Here is an 18879-nt window from a genome sequence, read left to right on the forward strand (position 1 = left end):
CTTTCTAGGCTTCCTTTTCAAAATATTTGTGACTATGGTAAGAAAAATTGATTTTAAACTGTTTCTGTTGAAACAGTCTAGATAATCAGACTGCTCCTGCATCAAGACCATGCTATGAAAATGCAAGTTTCAAATTAAAATTAAAGTTTTCATAATCCATTGATGAGTAACGACATTTTTATGAGTTTATAAAGTTGTATTTTAAGACAGCATAAAACAAGCCCCTTTTCTAATAAATAAAAATCCTTGTCATGGCAGTCTGTGCTGACTATTGATTTCAGAAACAAACACAGGAATATGCCTGAGAACAGTTAATGTCACACTGAAGTGACTCAGTCTTTGCCTTACAGCAGGGAAAACAGTTATCCATTTCAGCCAGGAAGTCAGAGAAGAAAGAGTAATGGCACATATTTAAGAGGTGACCAAACATCCTGCTGTTTTGCTTTCCTGCTTAAAAATGGAACAAAGTATGGAGACTTTGAACAGGGTATAAAAGTTGCAAGTTGGACTAGAAATAATCAACCAAAAAGCTAACACTTCCTGGATCACTGATTTTATTGTTTTTCTATCTAGATCCTTGGTGAAGAGTTGGACAGCTGCAATATAAAGCTGTTGGAATTAGATGCATCAGTCCAGGACTTTGCAGAGCAGAACGCACCCCTGGCTAAGCAGCTGGCTAACAGGATAGGGAAACTCACTGCACTGCATCAGCAGACCATACGGCAGGCTGAGTACAGAGCAGCCAAGCTCAGTCAGGTATGATCTCAAATCCTTTCTGCTGTGTCCTTTCAGAAGCAGAAGGAGCATGCAAATATCTCATTTCTTTTCCTGTAGTTATACCAGAAGGGGCATTCCTTTGCGCTTCTGCTTATTATTAGTCAGGGCTTGCATCACATTCCAAAGATACATGGACAGGTCAAATCAGAGGGCAAAATACTTCTGTGATGCTGCTTTAACACCCTCTTGCATGAATCATCCTCTGGTTGGTTCCTCTGGTGCCCTAAAAAGATTATAGATATCACAAACAGTAGCATGCCATGAAATAGTATCTCTTGGTGCTTTTCAGGGTCTGTGTTTTGTCACTATTACCTATATTTGCCTATATTACCTATATAAAACCAAAAATTTAAGAAAATTGTTTTGCCCTAGTCTCAGTGCACAAAGGGTGAATACAGCTTGTAGATTCAATAGAAAAGCCTATATACAATGGCTCTGATAATGCATAATATTTTGGCATTCATAATGACGCATCCCCTGTGGTTCAAAGTCCCTGAAATCCTTTCTCCTTTTTTCTCCATAATTGTTCTTATGCTCAAAAAACTCCAGGTAAAAGCAAATAAATGGATTTTCTCTGATTCTGCCATCAATACGCTGATAAATTATGAGTTCTCCTGTCTGCATGCATAAAGATGTTTCTGTAAGGCTTGAAAAAGATAACCTCAAGATATTATTTTCCATTTCCTCTGAAAAATTGTTTTTAAGAAGAGATAGAAAATTATTGTCAAAGTAAGAATTCAGTCAAATGTACTTGGTAAGGGGATTTAACATTAGGATATTTTTGTTCAGCATTAAGAAATCCACTTATCATAAAAAATGATAGGTATTGAATACCGCTTACAAATACAGTTTGGTCACCTGGGATTTGATTCATCCTTTATAAAGAGGAAATTCATGAACATCGTGAAATTATTTCTGCTGAAAAGAAAATTGGAACTTATGAGTACTTTGCTAAATAGAAATTGGATTAATCAGAAAGCAGAACTTTAGTCCTGTATTTTGAAATGTTTCAACATTTCATTTTTTGGTAATACAGCAGACTGAGTGGACAAAGCAGATTGTGAAAATAAAATGTTTTGTAGGATGTAATGGAAAGAGACAAATCAAAATAAGAAATTGAGCCACAGATTGTAAGAGGAGGTATTTTGAAACTTACATGTGAGGATGAAAATGCACAGGGAGTGTACCCTCTAGGGATATATTTGAGCATCAATGGACTCTCCCAGTGTGACCTACATTCTTACAGTGCCTTTTTTCCACAAAACAGATAATCTTAATACTGACACCAGACCTATTTTAACTCCATAAATACCTAAGTATATAAATTATATAAAACAGCAAGGAAAAGTTAAGATGACCCCCCAGGTTAAAACAGTGAAGGAAATAAAATTAGTTTTCTCATTCTCTAAGAATTGTACCAAATTACATCTTAGGCTTAAGCACATTTTTCTTTTATCCAGGCTGCTTCACACTTGGAAGAATACGATGAGATGCTGGAGTTCATATTGAAATGGATTGAGAAAGCAAATATACTAGTACATGGTAGTATAACATGGAATTCTTCCTCTCAGCTTCGTGATCAGTTTAAAGCCTACCAGGTGATTATGTGAGCTACGAAATTTAAAAGGCAGTGTATAAAAAAAGCTATTTTTGAAGCAGTGGATTTTTACTTCCTATACTTCTATTTGCATCTTTTCCTTGAGGAAAAAAAGTCCTAAAGTGCTAAATTTCTTTGACTGTTCCCCCAAGCCTGAAAAATCATTAATTGGTTTTGGACAATTGTTTTGAATACTGAAATAAATATACACTGTGGATAAAACTTTGTGATTCAAAGTTGATCTCCGTGTTTACTCATGTAGTTTGTTTTCACAGTAGCTTTTGGCTGAACAGTGCATGTGTACACTGATTGTATGACACTGAGCACCTTATTGCAGCTCATACTCTAAAGCTTTAGTTAATCAAACACAATTTTCAGTTTGGGTTTTTTTTTTTCTCCTTTAAGCTGAATTGGAATACCCTTTGTTCTCATCTGATGAGTTTCATAGCAAGTATTCTCAAACTGATACATAATGGAAGAGTTTCTTCCAATTGCTTCCAGAACATTTTACATCAGAGTGATCTGCTGTCCCTGTAATTGTGCAATTTGTTCTCTGTGTGTGTGTCTGTGTGTGGAACATGCGTGTAAGATCAGTGGGACATTTTGATGAGGTTCAAGCTTGCCTGGTGTGACATGACTGTGTGAAACAAGTCAAATCATCATGGGGTAATCATGTATCACTAATACCAAAATAAGACTACATAAATTATGGTTTTTATATATACATTATTTAATTGTCAGCTGCATTCTCATATGTTAGTGCAGTGTAGTATGTCACACTTCGTATTCTGAATAGAAATCTCCAGGAAATTTATCCTGAGCAAAGCTGGAGGTAGAATTTCTGGTTTGGTTTTGCTATGGCTTTTTTTCCTGCTTCTAAATCTGATGATACAGGCTTAACCAATGCCATCCCACACAATACTTTTGCAGTGAAATTTTAGGCAGCATTAATGACTCCTACCCTGCTGTAACACTGCATCCAAGTGCTTTCTGCTACTTTCTATTAGGTATGTGAGATTTGGAGAATAAATCTTCTCCATGGATTGTGTATATTATTTTTACACACAATTTTTACACACAAATGTGTATAGTAAAACAATAAAATTAACATGTTGGTAAGTACGCTGGAGCTTCATGATTAAATCTTTTGTTTCCCAGTCTCTATAAGATGAAGCACTTCAGCATACATTCAGAACTAAGCATATTGCCTAAGCCTTACAGGAAATCACCAGAACTTAATCATAGGCTTACAAATGGGTACAGATTGAAGAGTTTGCAGAACAGGAATATACTTAAAAAATACATGTCATTGAATCTCCAACCTGACATTCAGTTTGCTTATATCTCCATCTAGAGCATTCTTGATGAGTCTGGAGAGATTCACGGTGATCTTGAGGCCATGAGTGAGAGGATTGATTACCTGGCAAGTGTGTACTGTACTGAAGGAATGTCACAGCAAGTGCTGGAGCTGGGGCGGCGGACAGAGGAATTGCAGCAGGTTATCAAAGTGCAGCTACCCAACCTCCAAGATGCTGCCAAGGTAAACAAAAGCAGTTTTCCTACTGCTAGCTGGCAGCTAGGGTGGTGTATGAATCCTGCTACTGATACTATCGGCAGTGAAGGTAATCTGTGGTCTGAAAAGGGCATGATTGTGTTGTCTAAAGTCAGGTATCTTGCACTGTTTGAGATCCTGCCTGCAGGTGCCAACTCTGATGGGCACAAGTTTTCTGCAGGTCCTGTAATAAGTGCCCTTTCTGGATGGATATATTTGAGATCATGGTTTGTCTCAAATAGCACTGAGCACCTATGTTTAGATACTTGAAAAGTGTCTTTGTTGACGCTTATGTTCTGCCATTTCTTTTATTTTTCTCCTAAACGGTATCTAAATCCTGTTTTCTATTTACTCAGATCAGAACTGGCCCAGACCAGAATTCCAAAATGTAATGCCTACCTCTACAAGGCAGTGCAGTGAAAAGAATGAACATGCTTTTTTCCCATGACATTTCTTTGCAGCTCTTCTGTATGGGATTGCTGTAAATATAAATTTGTGTTACGCTTATGCAGTGTCTGAAGGCACAGTAAACTGGTGCAAGACACAGGAAAAAGAACAGAAGTGTTTTCTACATGGTTTTGCCTCCAGAGCAAGAAATTTCACTTGTAATTGATATGTCAATCCAAGAAAATATTGAGAATTTTAATGGTATAATAATTACATTTACAGGGGGTTTTTTGTCACCTGCTACAGTTACATAGGACTAAATACAAAAATACCTAAAGGCAACTAAGAGAATAGGCTGTCATTTGTTAGGAAAATTGCAGCTAAGGTTAAAAATGGTCTTGCGTCACATTTAACTCTTACTTCACAATATTTATGGGACGTAACAGAAATTCTGCAGCTGCAGCAGCTGTAACAATGTAGCAGAGAGATTTTAAACATTTAAAATTAGCTGTGAAAACTATTAAATTAGTTTTTGCACTGTATATAAGGGGACTGTACTACAAAATCCAGACATATGTTTATGGAGATTTTTTTTCTTATTATTGATCCCAGAATGAAATGTGTTGTTTCACAGGATATGAAGAAATTTGAAATTGAGCTGAGAGCCCTCCAGGCTGCTTTGGAGCAAGCCCAGGCCACACTGACCTCTCCAGAGCTTGGGCATTTGAGCTTGAAAGAGCAGCTTTCCCACAGACAGGTAAAAGACCAGCACCTCAAAGTTAGCATTTGAGTAGTGTGAGCTTACACAAAGAATAATGAGTGTTGGTGAGACTGATGGTTGTGTTTCTTAGGTGAGTCACTGTTTCAGAGTGTAGCCCCAAATTACTGCCAAGGAAATAAGGGATGGAGCAAGCAGAATCATTCCCTCAGAGGGAATGGTTGAAGTATAATTCTTCATGAGCCTATTCTTAGGGTTGGTGCAATTCTGAGAAGTGTGTATCCAATCTATTTAATCTGTATTAATAACTGTAATAAAGCCCAATTCTTACCTAGTGCTCTTGGTCAAGAGGTTCTCGAAGGACTTCAAAAGAAAGTCTGTATTGTTATGATAATTTTACAGATAGAGATGAGATTATACAGTTTGTTGCTAGCTTCCCCAGTAGTAAACTGGAGAGCTAAGAGAAAATTCAGGTTTCCTTAATCCAATTGCATTCTTTAACGTTTAGTTGACTTACTGACATAAGATATTGTGGCTTTCTCTGTTGTATTTCATCTGCTATGGAGATGTGTCAGCTTGTTAGTTTTGGTCTCAGTCTCTCAACAGGAAAAATAAGGCAAGTTATAGCTTTCTGAATTTCTTAAGACATATTTCTTTCTGCAAGCTAATATGGAGATTTAACTGTCTCAGTCTGCCAGTAAAAACTGGATGTCAGCAGGTTCACTGTAGGTTTAAAATCTACAGAAAAACATATGGAAGAAAGGTAAATTTGCACAGCTTTTCCTTTTCATTAAAATATACAGACTTTGTTCTGGGGACTTGCGAACAGATTTCAGAATGTGGCCTTGAAGAGTGTAAGTGAAACACATCACCCACCATAAGACTAAAGGAATATGGAGTTTACACTGGGTTTTATGTGTGTTCTTTGTCCTGGCTCTAGCAGATCTCACAGTATGATACTCTTTTGTACAGAAAGCGGCTGTAGCCCCTGTCCACCTGTTTCACCAGACCAGAGAGGGGGTCTTGGAGAGTGTCTGGCTGGCAAGCACCCCTCTGGGTGCTGATTGCACAATAGACACCCTTTGGCAGCAGTACGGGGCCTCACAGAGGAGAGGCCCCACCAGTGCTGTCTGAGGAATAGGTCATTATACTGAAACTCTGCTTAGATTATCCACCATATGTCATGAAACCACAGAAATAAAAAGCAAACCACAATCCTCTCATCAGTATGCACTTCAGACCCAATTAGCTATCCTTAGGCATGTGGTATAGGGAAAGGGAAATAACCACTCCCTCTCTCCCTGTTTGCCTCATTGTCCAGCTGATTTATATCTATTGAATCCAAAGTGTTTTTCTAATGTGCTAAGGCCCTTTTTATGGACTTTGCCTTTTCCTTTTTTTCCTGTTGTTTTTCTTCTCATATCTGTACATACATTAAACTCCTCAGTGTAGATTATAAGAATGGTGATCAAATCTATTCTCCAATAATTGCACTTAGACTCTTATGCATATGAACAGACAGCTTAAATGGACATTGTGTATGGAATAGGCACTATTAACAAAGGCATCCAGATTGTGATTATTCAAAGAAAAAGGTTTCTGTGTAAGCTGTATTCCTTTCTCTTTGATTGCCTTTTGAATTTTAAGCAACATTTTCAGCCATGGTTTGTATTTCCAAAGGAAGGGCCGTGAATACAATGGGTTTCATTTGCTGTAGTGAAAATGTGCTTCTGTGTCTCAGCAGGGAGTTCCACTCAGATTTTAACACTAATAGGCATATAGATTAATTACTCTTGTGCTGCTTCTATTTGTGGATTTTGTAAATCTTTTTTTCTCAAATCAGTTAATAGAAATATTTTTAATTACACCTACAAATAGGTACTACAATGCTTTTTCATTAATTATTTTTATGCCTAGTATGTGGACTTTTTGCTTAACTGATCTTTAAAAGAATTCACATTTCAGAATTAGCAACTTCAGAGAAAGTGTGTCTAATTATATTCAATTTAGGAAACAGACAATAATTTTTTTCTTTTATTGCTTGAACTTACCATTATTTGCCTTTGGCTGCATGAAATGCTCTGGGAGTTCTGAAAAATTGGCTTATTGTGGCTCTGACTTTGTTTCTAGCATCTGTTGTCCGAAATGGAGTCGCTGAAGCCAAAGGTGCAGGCAGTACAAGCCTGCCAGAGTGCCCTGAGGATTCCTGAGGAGGTGGTGACCAGCCTGCCCATGTGCCACAGTGCCCTGCGGCTGCAGGAGGAGGCCAGCCGCCTGCAGCACACTGCCATCCAGCAGTGCAACATCATGCAGGCAAGTGCAACTCCTGCCCTCAGTTACTCACAGGAGCTTGAACAAATTCTGATGAAAACATGGAATTTCATATCTCTGTGCATTCTTCTGTTCCTTAGTAACATGAGGAATGTCCCCACTAAGTCTCAGATATTCCTGATTTTGATACTCATGACCATGTTAACTCTTCATTTACTCATCAGACTCTCACCTCAGTTCTCTCCCTAATATTGCTATTATTTTTGTAATGCTGTTAGGATTAACTAGACAACCAGCTAATATATGATTGTATAAGGTTAATTTTATAAGATATATAATCAGTTAATAAAATTAATAAAACATTTTAACATCAGCTGCTTCTGAAGATTGCATAAAAACTATTGAGTTAATGAAATAGCTTTCCGGTATAAAAACAGTTATTTTATCTTCTTTATAATTTATATATATTTGTTTTCTGATTTTGGAATCATTCAACATCTACTAAATTTGTATTTTGAAGTTTTGCTAAATATAAGTAAACTAGATTTTGTTTGATTGTTTGGATTTATAATTAAATGTGTAAAAGGTATTTCCAAAGAAGAGAACAAGCTTTCCTTCTCTGCTATTTAGTGGTAGGAATATACATAGCATATTCCATAGGCCAGGGTGCAACTAAAAAGTTTCAAGTTAGATATCAGAAGAGACTTTCGATGATTAAGGAAAATTAATAATACTTAAATATGAGAAAGGTTACAATGTCGCACTGAAAATTAAAAAAAAAAGGGTTAGACAAACTGTTCATGCAGCTATGATAGAAAAAACTGATACTACACTGGTAGGAGAATTATCTGAATCAATCTTCATAATGCTGTCCCAGTTGTATTTTCTGTAAAATATAAGCTTTTTTAATAGTCCTAAGTGAACACCTGAAGTGAAAAAGCAGATGTAAATGCTTTATAGTAAAACCATGAGACTAAGCAAGACTATCTTCTTATGGGTATGTTTCGTTCAGGTACTTGTTGGAATCAAAAGTTACAGCACCTTACACCAGAAATCTAAAATATCATGTTACGTGGACTGTGGGTTTGGGAAACATTATCTAAATGAAACCATTCAAATCATTGCAGTTCACAATATTTATGAATAGACCTTTTCCTGTCTGTACTCCTGCTTTGCTTATCAAGATGTGAGTGCCAGAGAGATGTAAATTTGTTCCACCTCAGGAGGGAGATCTGTCATGCTTAGACTAAGTAAAAATTAATTTCAATGTAGATACTCAATCTTTTTTTCCCTCTCTAGGAAGCAGTGGTTCAGTATGAGCAATATGAGCAAGAAATGAAACATTTGCAGCAGATGATAGAGAGTGCCCATCGCGAGATCCAAGACAAGCCGATAGCAACCAGCAACATCCAGGAGCTCCAGGTCCAGATTTCACGTAATGAGGTATGAGAGCCAAAATGCATCAATCCATTGGGCTCAATGGCAGCTCACTGACCCAAACAACTTTTCATGAGCATTGGTCTTAAGTTAGGTGGGTCACTTTTCAAACTTCCTCAAGGCTAGTTGAGCAGATAGGCTTAATAAAAGATAGGAAATTTCTGATACTGGTACAATGGGGAGAATTAATTTTTTATTCCATTAGGTATATCCTAGCCTTTGGACAACATTATGATAAACAAAAGCACTGGTTTTGTTTTTTATAATTAAGGGACAGTTAACAACAGAATTTGACTGAGGAGTGTCTCAGAAGTCAAAGTTCAGCAGTTAGGTAACCACAACTATTTCAGTGATCCACATGTATGTATGTATGCATGTATATCCTAAAGTACTTGCTCATTTTCATCCCAGTGGCATTCTGTAACAAATACCAAGAGACTTGAATCACAGGAAACCACAATAGATTTGCACTATTCATTCCAAAGGTTTCTTTAAAGTCTTTATTGGGAAGATATTTTTGCTCTGGATTTGTGAGCCCTGCCCACAAACTCATTGATCATCAGCCCTTTATTAAGTCAGGGTAGTCTCTGTGCAGCCTTCTTGCTGTGCTGGCTTGAGAGCTCCTCCTGAGCCCCTTTCCCCTTCACCTGTCTGTTGTGTCATTCTTGGGATAGAAGATGTACCACTGATCTCTGTGTGCTACTTTTGGCACCAGATGGCACCATTTCTTTACGTTTGAGTTAAACCTATCTGTCCTGCTGTGTACTATGACCTAATGTTATACATGTTGCTCATTTTCTGTCCAGTTGTTACAGCAGTTAAATTCAAAAGCAGTTTGCATAAACAAACACTTCTGGTTTTTTAGTACTGAATTCATAATGCTACTATTCTCTATTCAAATGTTCTGGAACAGCAAAGGCAGGAGAGTGACTTCAGCAATACAGGGTAATACTGCTGGAGGAAGGAATGGTCCTGTGGGCAGGAAGAAATTGAAAATGTGGCAGCTTGAAGTTTCATGTGCATTTGAGCAAGTTTAGTAGCTTGGAGTTGTCCTAAACATCTGCAGGAAGACAGCAGCTTTATGCTAAAGCACATGTTGGGATGAGCCAGAAGGGACAGAGCTTTCCACATATAGGGGTAAGGAGTTTTGGAAGACTGAAAAAAGGATACTTTTGGCTCATGTTTTCTCTGCTAAATACCTGTGAAAAAGCATAACATGAAGTGGATATTCTGAATTGTATATTATTATACCACTTCAAAAGTCAAGTCTGTCAAGATTGTCCCCGTTCATTAATTGTGTTACTGATTTAAGAAAATACCAGTTACCAGTTCCCCTGTTGAAGTCTTTATGTAAAAAAACTTAAAGGGACATCTGTAGTAGCAATATTGAGAATTAAAATAAGCGGAGGGAAAAAAGTAGAAGGAAATTACATCCTGATTTTTAGGAAGCTTGTATTAATATGCAGGTATGGAAGTAGATACTATGTTTACTGACCCATTTTTCTGTAGAATTTCAGATAAGAATGTGGACAAGTATCTCCATACTTGCGAATTATTTTAATAGATAATACAATATGTGAAAAGACATTGCTTTTATAAGACGCTTTACTGTTTTTGTTTTTTTTTTTGCAATCACATTTTTGCCTAGTTTTCCTTGTTTTAAGTTGAAAGAGGTATTTTAGATACTCAGTGCATTGGACATTAATGCCACAAATGTCACTGCACTTCAATAAAGTATACTGACTGTCAATTAATTTTCTACTGAGGCTCAGATATGTCATTCATTGAGCATTAGTGAATGACTGGTATTTGCCCAACAGCAGATAACTATTCAAGCTGCTAGATTAAATTTGTGGCTTGATTTGATTGTAGCTTTGTTTTTTTTCCTATTCTGCGTGATGATTTATAATCAAGACTTTTCTTCGTCTCCAAGGAAAGCTTTGGAGCACCAAGAGAGGTCCTTTTGTTGCTAATGTGACAGATTGTGACAAGGTGCCATTGAAACTCAAGTTGTGAAGTGTCATCCTCAGTTTTTGAGCTGTTTCAATTCCTAACTCAGTATTTCTTGCAATGAGTGTTCTGCACTGTAATTTTGAGGAATTTTCTTACTGAAAATGTCGTATAACCAAAAAAATCTTCTCATATATCAGCCTGAGGCAGTAGTCCTACTTTTGAAAAGATACTGTAATAATATATTATTTGCCTGCTAGATCTTGCAACTCCTACTGCTATTTTTCCTTGAAAACTTGTGGGTTTTGAAGAAGTAAAAGCAGATATAAAAATAAAGCAGAAGTATATATTTTAACAAATACTCACCAGTTTAGCAGGCAAGCTTGTATGAATGTTTTCACTTTATAGATCAAAACTCTAACTTGTTACTGAGCATCTGAGAAGACAGGGACAATAGCTTCAGCAGAAATATTAAATGCTTCCACCATTTTTTATTTGAAGTATATTAATTGAAAGCTTTGAAACTGGACACTGAACGGAGCAACAGTATAGGGTAGGAGAGAAGACAAGACACTTATGAATAGTCATAAGGCTATTGATTTTCATCTTTCTTGTCTAAAAAAACTTAAACTTTATGATAGTGTTTGGCCACACAATCAGACAATTTCGTAAGCATAAAACCCCCAGTATTTTTAAATATACTCTGCTTTAAGCCAGATTCCACATCTCCTTTTAAAGAAAGGTTGGTCCTGTGGGCAGCTCAGTTTTTAACTCAGTAGACTTACACAAAACCAAACCAAGATTAAAATGCAGCTTATCCAAACAATGGCAAAAAGCTATCCGGTCTTTAATCTTATTGTGTGACTGATTGTAACTATCACATTTGATTCTGTTAGACCCTGTGAGTTACTGTTTGGACAATTTATTCTTTCTGGTGAGAGCTGACTGGGGCATTTTTTAGTTGTGGTTACCACATGACCTCATTTCCCTGGCATGCACTGTGCGGGGAAGCTTCATCTTCCTCAGATAAATGGAAGTAGATCGGGAGAGGGAAAAACTAGGGCAAGAAGAGGGAAAGACGTTCCCCTTTGATGCAGCATGAAGCTCACAGGCATGGGCTCAGGTTCAGGCTGGATGCGAAGGTGAGGCATCCCTCGCTCCCTGGCTCGCAGCGCTGTGCGGTGCGGCGCGCCCGGAGCGCTCTGGAGCAGCAGCCGGCGCGCCCGGCTCGCTGCTGCGCTGCCACATCCTCCTGCTCGTCAGCAGAGCTGCGGCGCTACCATGGGATTGGCTGCGCTTGCAGGGCACAGCTTCGCTTCGCCGCGGAAGCTGAAATGCTGCCGGTCCTGTGGCCTTTGCCGGCTGCCTCAGCATTAGCGGGGGGAAAATGTTTCCTCAGGAGCTGGCTCAGAAGATCAAAGGATACCAGGAGCAGATTGCTGCTTTGAATTCCAAGTGCAAGATGCTGACCATGAAAGCAAAACATGCCACCATGCTGCTGACGGTGACAGAAGTGGAGGGGCTGTCCGAGGGAATGGAGGAACTGGATTCAGACCTGCTCCCAGCACACCCCACTCATCCCTCGGTGGTTATGGTAAGCAATGCATTGGTCACTGTACTCATTATCTGAGCTTCTTCCTTTTGCAACATTGCAACACCCCTGTGTACCATATTGCCACAGCTCACATCGACATTTAGCTTTTGAAATGGCTGTAGTGTGGCAAACCAACCAAGTTGCAGCTTCCCTTTACTGTATTTTGCTTTATATTGGTTCTGAAGACTTCTTGATAAAGGATGAAGTTATTTAATTAACAAATACATAAAAGTTGTCTGCAGTATTACGCAAATATTGTGCTTTTTTTTTGTAGCTGTCAGCATGCAAGAACAAATGCTAAGAAATTGATGAGTTGCAGGAATAAGATAAAACCAGAATAAATACTGTTTCATAAGATGTTGCAGTGTATGGGCTTTTCACACATTAAAATGTTGATGTGATAATTGACAGTATGCTGCTATATTCTCAGATGAGTGCATTGGAAATGAAAGCTGTCTAAGTACTGCCATAGGTCTAATGTTTGGCTTAAGTCGCTTTTTTTGTTTCTAACTGGGTCTCATTACAAACATACTGCTGATGCTGAGTGTCAGATATCAGGATTTATCCCTCTATAGCAACATTGGGGAAGGAAGAAGGATACGTTTGAATACTGGATTGTGTGTATTTTGTATTTCAAGTCTGTTCCTTGTGGTTCTAACCAGACCTGGATACTGAGACAAGTAGTGCAGTATTCTGTAGCTCTCCATAGTATTTCTGTATGCAACAGTGATTGTATTAGAAGACATTTAGGCAAACCTGAATTTGTTATTATTGAGTTGCTTGCTTTGCACTGTCTTTTAAAATTCATTAGGGTACAGGAGAGCATTTTCATACTGAAGTATGACAAGTAAATGAGACTGTTTATTCAACAGATTTCTAAACTGGTAAATGTAGGAGCATGAAGCATGACTAATTAATGTCGTGGTAATTCTGGCCATGTGTTGTTTTGATCTCAGTCTAAGTCAAGCCTCAGCTGAGGTAACTGATTTTCTTCCTGTGCTCTGGGATTGCTTTTCCTGTGGCAGATGACTGCTGGTCGCTGTCACACGCTGCTCTCCCCTGTCACTGAGGAGTCTGGGGAGGAGGGAACCAACAGTGAGATTTCTTCTCCACCTGCCTGTCGCTCTCCCTCACCTGTGGCTAATACAGATGCTTCTGTTAACCAGGTACCTCTCTCTTGGCATTCATTCAGCTTTTATCTCAGACATTCATGGTTCCATTCCACAGGTGGTTTATTTAATCCTCTGAGATAATATGTAGCTATAGCTCTGAGAAACTGAGGCTTAACCTCTTACCAAACTGAACCTTCAGGTTCTGGTTCAAAATGGATACAGATACTGACTTCTGAGTTGAAATGGTATAAATCCAGTGTTACAGCTATTCATTATTTTTAAAAATAAATTTCAAGTGGCAATTTCAATATCCCTAGCATTTTCCACTTATTACCTAATTTTTACTTTCTCAGTAGTACTCAATGGAATCTTGCATCCTGAGAAAAAATGCTTTTTTGTACTCCCCATAATGAAACATTGCATTATGTCCATATCCATCTATCTTACATTATATAATACATATATTCAGTGCCATTGTGGCACTGAAGTCACAGTCTGATATCTTCTACTTAATACCATTTGAGTTATTAACTTTCATGTGGTTTTTTTCATGTGTCATTCATTCCAACATTGTTCATTTCCATGGCCAATGAAATGTGCCAATGAGGCAGATCAGTGAAATAACCAACTTAGATTTTAAATCAAAACTGAGGGCTCTTGCAGTTCTAACAGGAACAAGTGTACATCAGCATTGATTAAAATGTAAAGGTTGAGCCAGCACATTGAGCATCCTACACATAAAGTCACACATAAAATGTTATGCTTTAGAAGTGTAGAAATCAGCCTTAGAAGCCATCACACCTCACTGAATTCTGGATTTTGTGGTTGATTGGTTGGTTTTGCATTTATTACTCCAAAATTAACCTCTGCAGACTTGAGGGTTAGAATGTGTTGTATTGCATTGCTGAGTAAAATTAGACAGGTCTGAGCAAGATGCTGATTGATTCCTTCTGCTAATTTCAGAAATGCATATGGTGCTATAGAAGTTGCTAAATATAGGACATAAGAATGTGAGATAGTAAGAGTGGTAACAAAATCATCAATGGCATACTGAAAAAATTGTGTGATGCATAAGAAGGATTTTTCTAGTGTTCTGTCATTTTAGATAATTGAAAAGTTCCCTGTGAAGTTCACTTGCTGTAGAAAAGCAGATACATATTTCAACATAGAAGTCTTATGCCACCATTAATCAGTGAAGGAGTTAAAGGACTAAATGCAGCTTGCTTCCTAATCAACAAAGTCAGTATCAGTTCATTACCCTCTCTAAAAATGTAAAACAAGTCAAACAGCTCCATTCACTCAGACAATAAAGAAAATGCAATGAAGGTGCTGTTGCACCATGAGCTGACACCAAAATACAAGTTTTAGAACAGGCAATTTCCTAGGGCAGAATTCAACAAAAAGATTATGTCTTTCATTTAGCACAAGATTTTTGGGAGAGATAAAGTTGATGCTGTTATAATAATCTAAAAAACTTCGAGCTGAAGTTTTCTTCAGTGTGGTTAATGTTGAAATGAACTGCATGTATTAAACAACAAGCGGAAGAACTTTCCAAAATGCAGTGGTTCAGTTACAAAATTTTTAGGTTCACACTCACTTGTGATTAAAACTAAAGAAGCTATGAAACTGCCAGTGCTGGTCATGTTGAATGTGCAGGGAGACTTCAGGAAAGAAGGTTGGTTAAAAAAAAGATACCCTTGGCATTAGTGAACTAGGACATCAAATGTGAGTTACAAACATTTTGTATTTTTACAGGAAATCAAAAAAATAATTTGGAAATACTTGGCTTTGAAAACTAGCTAGTGTTAAGAACTAATTTCTCACAGGAAGATCACCTGCAAACTGCCAGAAAAAAATGTGAACAGCAACTCTAGAAGAATAACATTAATTTAGTCTTTGGAAAACAAATGCAAAACTCTTCCAAAGAGGCAAATCGGAGGGGAAAGTTTGGGTGTTAAGATGGATTTTTAATTCGTCCTGAATAACTCTCTATAGTCTTTCATCAGTTTCATAGCATCTCTTAATGGTGAAACATAGCTAGTCTGAATTAAGATATCTATGCACTGTTTTTACATTTCTAGCAAGTAATAAAAATATAATACAAGTGCCAACTTCTTATTAGTGAAGTACTGAGGTTATGTATTAAAATAGATTAAAACAAGACCAGAAATACAATAAAGTGACAATTCTAGCACTATCATAAGTCAAAATATGCCTGGGCTTTTTCTGAAACTCCTCTAGAAACAGGGTAGGGAAAAACTATAGAGGTGTTAACGTTGGAAACACTGAGGAATTTCATAATATATAAATTATTAGCAATAGCTAACGGTCCTGCAATGCAATTCATTTTGATGTTTAGCAAAATTACACACTTTATCTGTGCTGCAGTACTGAATGAGAATCCTTTGGGACTAAATCTTCTTGCAGTTACCTTCCTTACCATCGTTTCAAGGATGTAGTTGATTAAAATTTGACACACTTTTTAAAACTTGTTTTCCTGATACACAGTGCAGAGCAATTGAACTGAAAAAGCAGAAGTGTTGGCACAATGCCCTGTAGGCCACAGCTGATCCTGTGATTCAAGTCTTATGCACTGGGTCACTGTTAAATGCTTTTCTATCTCCTTGTACACAGCCTACTTAGGGATTCTCTGTCTTTCCCTTATGATACTCATCTAGGGTGCAGAGGCCTTATGAAATATAAACACACCCTTAGCTCCTACATCTAACAACAAAACTTGACTACTGTTCATTGGGTAATATTCATTAAAAGAGTCATGAGCTGTTAGGGCCTTTATAGGAGCAACAAAATCTTCAACTCGCAAGAACATCAGGATTCCTACTGTCATCATGTGAAAGCTCTGCTGAAGAGAAGCTACCATGTTGTGTACTCCAGAAAGAAGGTGAAAAGATGGGGAAAGGAGTTGCTTTTCCCTCTCAGTGAAAACAAACCCTTTATTCTGAAAACCATATTAAGACATCACAGAAGCATTGACCTTGGGAGAGGACTAGCAAAGGGCTGGAGAGTAGCTGCAGGCAAGGCAAAATGAGAAGTTGTCCACACTGGTGCAACTTACCACCATTACTTGGAAACATCACTTGTGGTCAAAGTGGAAATTTCTGAAATTGCAGTACTGAATGCTGTGCTGTTACCTGTTTCTTGTTGGCTCCTGGATATCGTAACATTTCATCATTAAATTTTTCAAGTTTCCCGATTATTGTCTTTGAAGAAGTACCTCATCTGACACTTTTGGAGCATTTGATGGGAGTGATCTGGTTTCTGTGCTCTTCCAGAGCATGTCTGGTTTTGTTCACATATGGTATTAGATAACATATTTGCATTCTGTTCCAAATTAGGATCCTTATTATACTCTGTGCTCCAGTACCTCAGAATTAGTCTTGTTTAGTACCTAACTTTTATACATTTAGATAGAATCACAGAATGGTTGGGGTTGAAGGGACCTCCAGAGATCATCTGGCCAACATCATTCCTCAAGTTGGTCCATGTACAGCAGGTTGTCCAGGACTATATGCAGGTTGATTTTCAGTGTCTCTAAGGATGGAGAACCTGCAACTTCCCTGGGCAACCTGTCACAGTGCTCAGTCACCCTAACAGTAACAAAGCATTTCCTATTGTTCAGAGATGATCTCCTGTGCTTCAGTTTGTGCCAACTGCCTCTTCTCTTGTCACTGGGCACCACTGGAAAGAGCCTGGTTCTGTCTGCTTTGCACCCTCCCTTGAGGCAGCATTTTTCACCTCCCAAACAATGTGGCCCTAACTGTCATACATAGTTTCAGTTTTAAATAATCCTTGTCATCAAGTCTGCTTTCCTGACCTAAGTATAGATACTGTACATGTTTCCTTAATTCTACATTTTCTGTAGATGTTTTCAGTTGTCATCTGCAACAGTTGAAGAAATCTCCATACACTAAGTATAGAAGTTCTGGTGAGAAATAATTCCACTCTGAATTTTCATTGGTGGTTTGAGCATTTGCCCATTTCCTTAGCACTTTTGGTCTCTTTTTTCAATATCGTTTATAAGTTAATTTGGACTCCCTGTTTGTTTGAAAGCTTACAGTAAGCTGATGCTTCATACTCTTTCTTGCCTCATTTACCAGTCCTTCAGCATATTTCTTTTAGGTTCTTCCGCTGTTGTCTCTGTAATAGTGTTCATTAGGGTGGTATTTGCCACCTACAGTACCATAACCCGCTGTCTTTTGTGATGGGTTTTCCCCCATGTGTAGTTGTCATGATCCTGGAACAACACTCCCATTTATAATTCTTCCCCTCCCAGCCTTTCCATGATTGTCAACAGTTGCCTTCTGGACCTCCTAGCTAATATGAACATGAATAAAATTAATCCAAAATGCTCATTGTAATGAAGGTCCAAAACATGCTCAGTCCACTACTATTAAATACTGATTTACAGTGTTATTCAGAGGTTTCCCTGTGGTTTTGGCTTTGTGGGCTTTATTTTTGTGGACATATGCAGTGGGGCAGGATGGGGGGGGTAGTATGCAGTATCTTGATTTTTTGAAAGTGCAATAATGTACTTCGTGCTTGTAGGACATTGCTTATTACCAAGCCTTATCTGCTGAACAGTTGCAGACAGAAGCTTCTAAAATTCAGCCCAGCACCTCAGCCACCCAGGAGTTCTATGAACCAGGCTTAGAATCATCTGCTAGTGCCAAATTGGATGATTTGCAGCGTTCTTGGGAAACACTGAAAAATGTGGTAAGTTTTCCTCTGGAGGCTTCAAAATAATTAGCTAGCTTGTAAGGAGTAAAATTCAAACAACTGGCTTGCCTAATACTCTTCTCTGCAATTTTTGGTTTTCAGATGTGAGCTAGAGTCATTACTAGTGATACATTAGTTTTGTTCTTTGTTTGAAAGCCTGTACAGAATGGACATCAACCAAATAAAATAAGAGTCATTAAAGCTGATAGTTGTCTTCAGAAATGCTGGCTATTGACAGACTATATTCCATAATCTAATAGGGATATCCAGTCATGCTGGACGAGTTGGCAAAAAAGGCCCAAGAATCCAATTTCTCTGAAAACTGAATCAACATATTTCTGTATATTTTTGCAGCATAATCATTCATTGATGTATGAAAATGGTCAGAGTTTTTAATATTAAAATTTTTAATAAATTTTAATAAATTTATATTTTAATATTAAATTTTTAAATAAATTTTAGTTCCTTTCAGAGGCACAGTAGCTCTTACGGTGTATTAAGAGCTATGGGTCTAGCAAAAAGGGCACATCCATATCTGAATGAATGAAATCTAAAATAAGGCATGAGAATGAGCATAGATTTTTGCTATTTTATAAATTTCCATTTTTTAAAGCAGCAGATCCTAGAATTTGACTGATGAAATTTAAGCAAATAAATGTTTTCAATATGTATGTTTTGCTTTATAATTTATACTCTTGAAAACTTGCTGCAAGTTTTTCTGCTTTATTCTCCTAAACCTGGGGACAT

At 37.7% G+C, this 18879-nt stretch overlaps 1 protein-coding gene across 1 annotated transcript in view; it reads left to right on the forward strand.

Moving 5' to 3' along the window:
- The window catches only part of SYNE1 (spectrin repeat containing nuclear envelope protein 1), a 288904-nt gene that overhangs the window by 177051 nt on the left and 92974 nt on the right, over positions 1–18879 (forward strand). The window contains exons 85-93 of the mRNA XM_085055829.1: positions 574–756; positions 2238–2375; positions 3729–3914; positions 4948–5070; positions 7162–7348; positions 8606–8745; positions 12089–12283; positions 13309–13449; positions 17962–18129. Of these exons, the coding sequence (XP_084911955.1) occupies positions 574–756; positions 2238–2375; positions 3729–3914; positions 4948–5070; positions 7162–7348; positions 8606–8745; positions 12089–12283; positions 13309–13449; positions 17962–18129 (1461 nt within the window). The remainder of the gene's footprint in view (positions 1–573; positions 757–2237; positions 2376–3728; positions 3915–4947; positions 5071–7161; positions 7349–8605; positions 8746–12088; positions 12284–13308; positions 13450–17961; positions 18130–18879) is intronic.

Source organism: Lichenostomus cassidix, chromosome 3 (genome assembly GCF_008360975.1).
Source record: "Lichenostomus cassidix isolate B80296 chromosome 3, HeHo_3.0, whole genome shotgun sequence".
Classification (NCBI taxonomy): domain Eukaryota; kingdom Metazoa; phylum Chordata; class Aves; order Passeriformes; family Meliphagidae; genus Lichenostomus; species Lichenostomus cassidix.